Source organism: Hordeum vulgare, chromosome 6H (genome assembly GCF_904849725.1).
Source record: "Hordeum vulgare subsp. vulgare chromosome 6H, MorexV3_pseudomolecules_assembly, whole genome shotgun sequence".
NCBI classification, from domain to species: Eukaryota; Viridiplantae; Streptophyta; class Magnoliopsida; order Poales; family Poaceae; genus Hordeum; species Hordeum vulgare.
This window is the reverse complement of record NC_058523.1, coordinates 542,273,753-542,282,622: the sequence shown is the minus strand read 5'-3', so window position 1 is coordinate 542,282,622 and position 8,870 is coordinate 542,273,753. Positions and strand designations below refer to the sequence as shown.

The 8,870-nt window shown below is 43.1% G+C and overlaps 1 protein-coding gene across 2 annotated transcripts; it reads left to right on the top strand.

Moving 5' to 3' along the window:
• The first annotated feature begins 209 nt into the window (after nt 1–209).
• Nucleotides 210–2,892, top strand: LOC123401723 (F-box/LRR-repeat protein 14-like). 2 transcript variants are annotated; one of them, XM_045095578.1, is made up of 2 exons: nt 210–351; nt 1,014–2,892. In XM_045095578.1, exon 2 carries the CDS (start codon nt 1,066–1,068, stop codon nt 2,515–2,517), a length of 1,452 nt encoding a protein of 483 aa, XP_044951513.1. In that variant the 5' UTR covers nt 210–351; nt 1,014–1,065; the 3' UTR covers nt 2,518–2,892. The 2 variants fall into 2 exon arrangements, with proteins under 2 accessions (XP_044951513.1, XP_044951514.1); XM_045095579.1 differs by having other exon boundaries at nt 216–351; nt 1,019–2,892.
• Nucleotides 2,893–8,870: the final 5,978 nt, after the last annotated feature.

The window sequence follows — 8,870 nt, the reverse complement described above, 5'->3', positions numbered from 1 at the left end:
TAACAATTATCCATGAACTTTTTCTGCGGTTATTTATTCAAAAACAAAATCGGGAGAAGAGTCAATTTGTTCATAAACGAGTCTAACTATTTACATTAGGCCTGGTTGGTTATGGGGCCCGGCCCTCCGGTCGAATATGGGCTGCATCATCGAGTCAGGCCCAAAGCCCAAGCCAGCTTTGCTGCTGCTGCTGCGTACTAGTGCGAAGCCACGAAGAAGGCGAGGGTTTCGCCGTCGACCTCGCCGCGGCGGTCTCTCCGCCCAATCCACCCCCCTTAATCACCGCCGTTTCCTCCCAGCTCTCCCCTCCCCGGCCGGCGCCGACCTTCCTGGGTCGTCGGATCCTCCAAGGTACGGACTTTAGTCCATTCCTTTTCCTTCTCGAGCAACCTTGGTGAGGCAGCCGATGCCGATGTCGATTCCGCTCTGTATTTCTGCGTAGCCTCGGTTCTGCACCTACTCTGTTAGCTCCCCCACGTACTGCCTAGGTCGGCTTCGTTGTCGCGCTTGGCCCTGTTAAGGGAATTAGGCCGCTGCTGTGTATGGACCTGTAAATGCAACCTCTGTGAAATGCTAGAGGGAATAGGTTGGTTTAGTCAGTAAAATCTGTTCTGGAGTGTGCAGAAATGTTCATACTCGTCTGATTTGTTGGTTTGTATTTCCATGTACGAGTTCAGTTCGGCAGGGGAATGTTCAGATATCATGTGGGCTTGTTGTTCAAATTGGTATTATGTTTCTAGATTATCCCCCCACCCAGCAGAGATTTATACAGTTAGGGTGTCATTTTAATTTGACATTCTTTATATCACTTATTTGTTCTACGGAATGGGTGAGAATAGGATGCTGCTGCATTAATTTACCGTTTTGTTGTGAAGATAAGCGCATAAAGCTTTCGACACGTATAAAAAGGAATTTCAAAGTTTCATCCCTGTTTCCTTCTACAGTACATTATTTGTTACAGCTGTTCTCTGGTTATCTTGTATGTTCCACCCTGATCATGAATTTTTTTTTAGTCCAGCGCCTGCAGAGCCTCGAGGTTGCCCAAGTTGTTAGCTGTGGTACCCGATGGAGGATCTCCCGGAGCCACTGCTTGCAGATATCATCAAGAGGATTACGGTATCCAGTGATCTCAATTCTCTTTGCCTCGTGTCAAAGCGCCTCTGCGCCGCCGAGGCAGAGCATAGGGGTGCTATCCGTGTTGGCTGTGGTATTGACCCTACAACGGAAGCCTTCACATCACTGTTCTCCCGGTTCTCCAATTTGTGGAAAGTGGAGATCAGTTACTTTGGTTGGACTCCCAGTCATGGGGACCAGGTGAATAACCAAGCAATCCTTCTTCTGTCGCATCATTGCCCCTTGCTGTCTGATCTCACCTTAAGCTTCTGTGCACACATTGATGATGCTGGTCTTAGTTATCTACCTTACTGCAAGAAGTTGAGGTCTCTCAAGCTGAACTTCGCACCAGCAATAACTTCTACTGGGATATTCCGAGTGGCCGTTAGTTGCTGCTATCTCTCTGTTCTCCACCTCGTTGACTGTATAGCGATAGAGAGCGTGGAGTGGCTGGAGTATCTTGGGAGGTACGGATCATTACGGGAACTTGTTCTAAAGGATTGTGATGGAATCAGTCAGTATGACCTCCTAAAATTTGGTCCAGGATGGAGGAAGCTTCAAAGGTTTGAGTTTGAGATTAATGGAACTTACTGGCTGAGTGAGCGCCCTGATCCCTCATACGTGGTTGGCTACCCATATAGCTATGACATCTGCTGTGATAATTTGAAGGATCTTAGGTTGGCTCATATTGTAACTAAGCCGGAAATTGGACTCCGTTTTCTCCTGGGGAAGTGCAAAGCATTGGAGACACTATACCTGGAGTATGTTATTGGTCTAAATGAGAATGAGATGATTGCACTATTCCAGAGGTGCTGCAACCTTAAAACCATCTCACTTCGGCTCATGCCTCTACGCTGCGAAGATCACCGGTTTAGGACGCCATTGACTGATGACAGCCTGAAGGTCCTAGCTCTCAGCTGCCCTATGCTTGAGGTTGTTGAGCTCACTTTCACATTTTGCGAACCCACGTATCCTACTGAAATAGGCTTCACACAGAAGGGTATTGTGACGCTTATCCAATCATGTCCGATTCGTGCTCTTGTGCTAAATGGTGCCAGCATATTTGATGACGAGGGGATGAAGGGCCTGTCATGCACACAGTTCCTGGAGAAGCTCGATCTCGTGGATTGCTGCTCTGTATCCGATGCTGGGATGTACCTCATTGCTCAGGCTCCTTGTTTGAATCACCTCACACTCCGGAAATGTAGCAGCGTGACAAATAATGGGTTGGCTGCATTGGCACATTCACAGAAGTTGGAGTCACTGACCGTTATAGGCTGCCGCTGGATCTCTCAGGAGGGTGTGCAGGGTGCTGCCAAATCAGTTTGCTACTCATCGGAGACTGAAAGCCACGATAACCTAAAAGGAATGAACGTGTACAGGAAAATACGCCAGTCACCCTAAATTCAGTCTTGGCTGTTAATTTGTGTTGCTATATATTGGCAGAACTTCGAAACCGCAACAGTATGAAAGTAACTTGGAGGACAGTTGCACCTGCCATTTTTTCTGGCAGGTTCCAATTAGCTTCAGATGTTCTAGATTTGTTTTGTTAATGTGAGATTCGTTTTAGAAATTTGCCAGAATTCGTGCGTATTATAACAGTCGTTTGTGCCGGCTCTGGTCTTCTGTGTGTTCGTTGCACTGCACCTTCTCCATTGATTCTCCATGTGCAGCGCCTTATATGTGATTCATGCCGCAGCAATAGTGTGTATGGTCTATGTGAGTACAGTGTAGTGATTCTTGCTGACAGTAATCACTAATCAGTTGGCATTTGGGGCACTCACATGAGCATTTCATGTTGTTTTTCTTCGTACACCTCAGCTTAGGATCCTGGTGTCATGCCTTATTCATCACATCCACCGAGGAAGACTTTTTGATTATCCTTTTATTGTAGCTATTTGAAAGGTGTCCTTCATCTGTTTGAGATCTCCAAACATGGTACCCTTTTTTTATTTTTATATCCTCGGTGTTTTAAATTTCAAAAGAATTACCAGGTTTTTTTTTTGGCTGCTTGTTGCAATATTTAAGGTTCGGGCACAATAAACCTGGGGATGAGATCTGCTAACCATTGTTTTAAAGCAGTTTATGCTACAGATAGGAATGTTCTGAACTTATCAACTCAACACATGTGCACACATGAAAGAAATACCCTTTTACTACACTGAACATGCATTTGTGATATACCGTCTTTGCGCTAAAGAAGGAAAGATCTATGCAAAATGGCAGAGAAAACATGTACTCCCACCGATCCATACTGATTGTCATACATTATTGTATACTAGTTCGTTGCCCGTGCATTGCCACGGAAAAATAACAATTACTGATGCATTTTAAAAAAATCGACGTGTAACAAATTATATTTTTACTTTTATGTTGAGTAGAGCACCATTATGATTTTATGATGTTACCTGTAATGGTGTAGAGCTATGTAATATGTTGCTCACAGAAGATGTGCCTAAGGCGAGATGCTGCTCACAACAACTTATTTCAGCACTACATTTATCTGAAACCTGCACATAAGGGCATAAACTACGGAAGCATCACCACTCGGTGGTTCCCCCACGTAGGCTTGTATCCGTGAAGTCATCGTTTTGCACAACTTTCACCCAACGGAAGCATCAGCAGCATGTGGGTCCCATGTTTCTTCCCCTCTCTTACTTTCCCCACCTATTTCACTTTCCCCTCCTCATGCATTAACGAGAGGCAAATAATGACTTGCCGTTGATCTTCCTTTTTTCCTTTTTCTCGGGCTTTTTCTGAACATCCGCCTCTTCTGCAGGCCACAGTAGTACACTGTGAGGCACCCATACCTGACACCCGAGCCGAGCTGGCCTGCGAGGCATCTGGTTCAGGCGACGCGTTGGTCATGCCCTAAGTAACTTCCTCGCTTCTGGATGGACGCGAGCTCCTGTCAGCTTCCCCACAGGGGTCAACCTCCGAAGTCATCATTATTACACATGTTTCCGATTCATATATGAGGTTACACAGGGGTCAACTTCCTGGCTTCTGCACATAAGTAATGTCCAGAATATATGCAATTAGTACCACTGCATCCAAGTCGTCATCATTACACAGGTTTCCCCGCAGGGGTCAACCTCCGAAGTCATCATTATTACACATGTTTCCGATTCATATATGAGGTTACACAGGGGTCAACTTCCTGGCTTCTGCACATAAGTAATGTCCAGAATATATGCAATTAGTACCACTGCATCCAAGACGTCATCATTACACAGGTTTCTGATTCATCTACGAGGTTGCACGTTCTCTGAATCTGTAAACTTGCATTTCTTGATTAAAACATGCGCTTATAGTTCACATGCGCTTATATTAATAGTTACCGGGGAAGCAAGGAACTTCTTGATTAAAACATCATGACAATTGATGAAAAATAATGTAGATTAGACTTGTATCACATAAAAAATTCACATGTATACTATTCCCAAAAAATAATATACCACTTCAAATTCAGATGTGTTCCAAGAAAAGCTATACTACGACATTGTATGCAAATAAAAAAAACTAATTATATCCTAGTAAGCTAGAGATGATCTGTGTGACTATGCTTCCATGTACAGTTTAATAGCAGAGATGTTCTACAGGTTGAACAAAAAGTCTCCACAAAGGAGATTTCTTAATCAGAACCTAGGCTATCATTCCGATCACCTGAATAATAACAATTACAAAAGGCACCGGATACGAACTTCAGGAACATCCAATATATGGACCAAATAATTGAGTCGTCAAACAAGAGATACACAGAGTAGGAGGGGTAGAGGGTGAAATGAGCCGTCAAACAACTTCAGGAACCTCCAATATATAGCAAAGTTCTATCCTCTGTAAACGCCAGAGGGGTCGGCGTTTTGGACGATCCAGGGGTGCTCGAGAACCTTGTGGAGGGGTAGGCCGTGAGCTGAGTTCTTTACAAGCATATGCAACAAGACCAGAACAAACAGACCATTTGTAAGACAGACACATTTTCAACACAGGACATGTCACATTAACTATTTTCTTGTTGTAATCATGATCAGAAGTCAGTTACCTGTGATATGAGGTCCTTCGCAGCAGGAGATACAAACGGTTTCGACGGGAACTTCAGATCCACTTTTACTCTCCTGTATTTTGAACAAGGCAGTTTCAGAGACATCAGATGCTTATAAGGGTGCGAAGGGAGCGAAGTAGAGTTGCATGGATTTTAAACTAACTGTAATCTCTCAATCATGAAGATTTAAACATGTGATTCAATCGGAATAACTTATGGTGCAATGCTGCAAATGTAGTATCACTGCTGAGTTACCTTCGATATGTCTCAGAGTGTTCTTTGGCTTTAAAAGTTGGGAGACCATAAAGGAATTCATAACATAGGATGCCCAAGCTCCATATGTCTACATGGTAATGAAGCTTTCGCTGGGACCTGAGTGCAAGCTGCTACAGAATACAAAGTCCATCCCACCAGAAAGCCTAATGCTGCTCTTTGTATTCTCCAGAACTCCATCCTCATCTGACAAGGTTTCCGTTGCATTGGTACTGTGCCTGTTAGCACCATTTGCAGGAGCTGCCTCCCGTGTGTGTTGATTCATGGCTCAACCTAAACTGCAGCTAAATAGGAACTAAACAGCAGCTGAAAGTCGTTATGGAATCGGTCCCCACAGTCCTCCCAGGCTTGATCGAGCCGGCTCCCTTTCGGTCCGGTCCTCGAAAACGAGCTCGCTGGACAGCTCAGTCAGGTCCGGTCCCGGTCCGAGCTGCTGATTGTGAAAATACTTTGGTTGGAAGACCCGGACATGCTGCTACAACGTTGGAGGCAGGGCACACAGTATATTATTATCTCTTGTTGTGCACATAGTATATTATTATCAGCTCTTAATTCCAGTTTTACATCGGACGTGTGCACCTAAACACTTAGCAAGTCGGATAGAAAGAAACAGTTGGGTGGTTCAATCACTTAATAATCCTTTAACCTTCGATACTTACCAGAAATTCAGAGTAATCCGTCAGTAGCTGTACATGGATGTGCATATGATAAATCACGTCCCCAATCTCTCTCCCGTAGACATTAGCAGCAACAATCAGGAGCAGTAGCATCTCCTCTCTCTCAAATTTTCTCATCCCAAAAAGTTCCTGTCATCTTCTCCCTGCCCCTAGTCAACGGCCATTACACATATAACCAGGTAGGATTATTCTCACAAATAATCCAAATTGGCAAACTATGAGTTGAAGATGTAGATTTCAGTTTCACTAAATGACCAAGATGCATCTGTAGCTCCAACACACACAAAAATACAACTAACCATATAAATTTGAGAATACAATACTTGTCGAGGATAAATAGGGGCCAACTATCTAGCACAAAGCCTGAACCAGCGTGACGCTTATCATGTTTCTTGATCGTCTAATTTAAGGGAGCAAAAAAAGAACAAATTATATGTGAAAACTCTATTAATGTCTTCAGGTAAATGCTTCTTCGTGTATCATATATGGCAGTTTGATAGAAAAAATAAGAAAACAATAGAGAAAATTAAAATATAATTATGTTTATCCAAAAGGCAGAAGATAATCGATGAACTATAACTGGTGTAAAGCTCATCACCAATGTTAAGTATTGTCAGGCAATAGCAGCCTTATTATATTAGAAAGAAGAAAAGCATGAGATTCTGGGTTGTTTTATTTAACTACATAAGGAAAGCTACAGATAGGCCTGACATTCTTGTAGGAGCCATTAATTGTGAGGATACATGTATAGAGTCACAAGATCGAAACAGTGAAAGAACAGAAAACCGGCCAAAGACAACCTTTCCAGAAACGCAACACATGATGCAAATATTGTCCATGAAAAAAATATGATTAGTAGTTTAGTACAACATCACCTCATTCAAGACCATTAGAATGGGTTTTGGAAGACCAATTTCCACGAACTTAGCTACCTGTATTTCATCATGCAAGTATCTTTTATTCACTCTTCCAAGAATACATAAGTAGGGCAAATAAGCTGGCAATGGAGCAAAACTGAAAGTCGAGTTTATAAAGACCGAATACAACTTTGAATTACCTGCAAAAAAAGTCATTTACTCTAGCTTCAGCAAATAATTATAGCAAGATAGAGCAGTAATATCATACAGAACACACGAAATCACTACCATATCAGTTGCCATATCAAATTGAATCGAATCCCCGAGGAACCTTCTTTATCTTTTTGAAACTCCTTTCTTGCTAGCTCTTGTATGGAATGGGCCTGCATAAATAAATGATGGTGTGCAAGTCAGCGAGCATCAGCATCTTGAAAGCTAAAATCTTTTACATCAGGCCCTCGGGAAGAGAACAACACGACCTGGGGAGCTGAATTGAACAATGTTGGTGCCAAACCATCTGTGATACCGTCTGTTGCTTGGAACGTTGTAGCCCGTCCAGCCGAGTCTCTTGTTGTAGAAGAGTTGTAGTAGTCTATAAGATCCTACATGGCCAAAATTAATGTCAATGTGTTGTATCAGAAAAATCATTATAGAACTTAACATGCATGGGTACTTTAAACAAATTTTCTCATTTGCAATGTCATCCTACAATAGCAGCAGTGCATACATGGTACGGTCCACATTACTGCTCTGGAAGTACGTGCAAGTTAGTTTTGATATTTGATAACAATTCTGTTGTATGTTAACTTTTTTTATTCTGGCTTCTAAGTCGCTTATTGAGAAAACAAATAAGCAGGCTGATCTACTTCACGCTTGTAGTACAGGTCATTGGAGATAAAATACCTTTGTTTTGCTGACATCTGTGATGAGAATCCCAGGAATATTGACAGGCACAGGATCAAACTTTGTCCCTGGGTAACTATCTTCTACAGCAACAACAAAGCCAGCTGCACCTAGACTCCTGGCTGTTTGAGACACTTTCTTGATTGAAGCTGTCCCAGAAATATAATTAAAAGAATAGACACACAACAGAATTTTCCCCTGAACTTTCCTCTTATTTAAGAGTTCTGGCCTTTGACAATCTAGCGCACTGTACTTGGTTGAAGATGAACCCAATAGAGCATCAGTAGCAGAAATCAAGCCAAACGATTTATTTCCATGTGTTGCAGCTATAATCAGATGAGATAATTGTCAACTAACCATAGGTAGAAGTGTATAGTTAATTGTCAGAATACCAACATCAGTCACAGTACTATAAAATGGACTTGTTGACAGTTATTGCAAGATTACACCAGGAGGACTACAGCTCTGCAATCAAGAGCCTACAAAGAGAACAAAACACAGAATGCATCTTCCAACCAAAGTATTTTCACAATCAGCAGCTCGAACCGGGACCAGACCGAGCTGTCCAGCGAGCTCGTTTTCGAGGACCGGACCGAAAGGGAGCCGGCTCGATCAAGCCTGGGAGGACCGTGGGGACCGATTCCATAACTACTTTCAGTTGCTGTTTAGTTCCTATTTAGCTGCAGTTTAGGTTGAGCCATGAATCAACACACACGGGAGGTGGGCTACGTGCTAGATCGAGCCCTGAATCAATTGACAGGGGAAACTTTGACGAAACTAACGAACTGAGTTTTCTGAACATGAGAAACTGAATTTTCTGAACTGTCAGTATTCACTCACGTTTCTGAACTGGCTGCACAGCGACATCGTGCCCCGGTTCTACCTGGTGGCGCCAGTGAGGCATTCACTTACCTGGGTAGCTGATGTCCGGTGTGCATGCTGTGCTGAACTAACGACAAAAATGGCTAGCGGCGGCAAGAGGCTACGTTGCACGGGAAGGAGAGG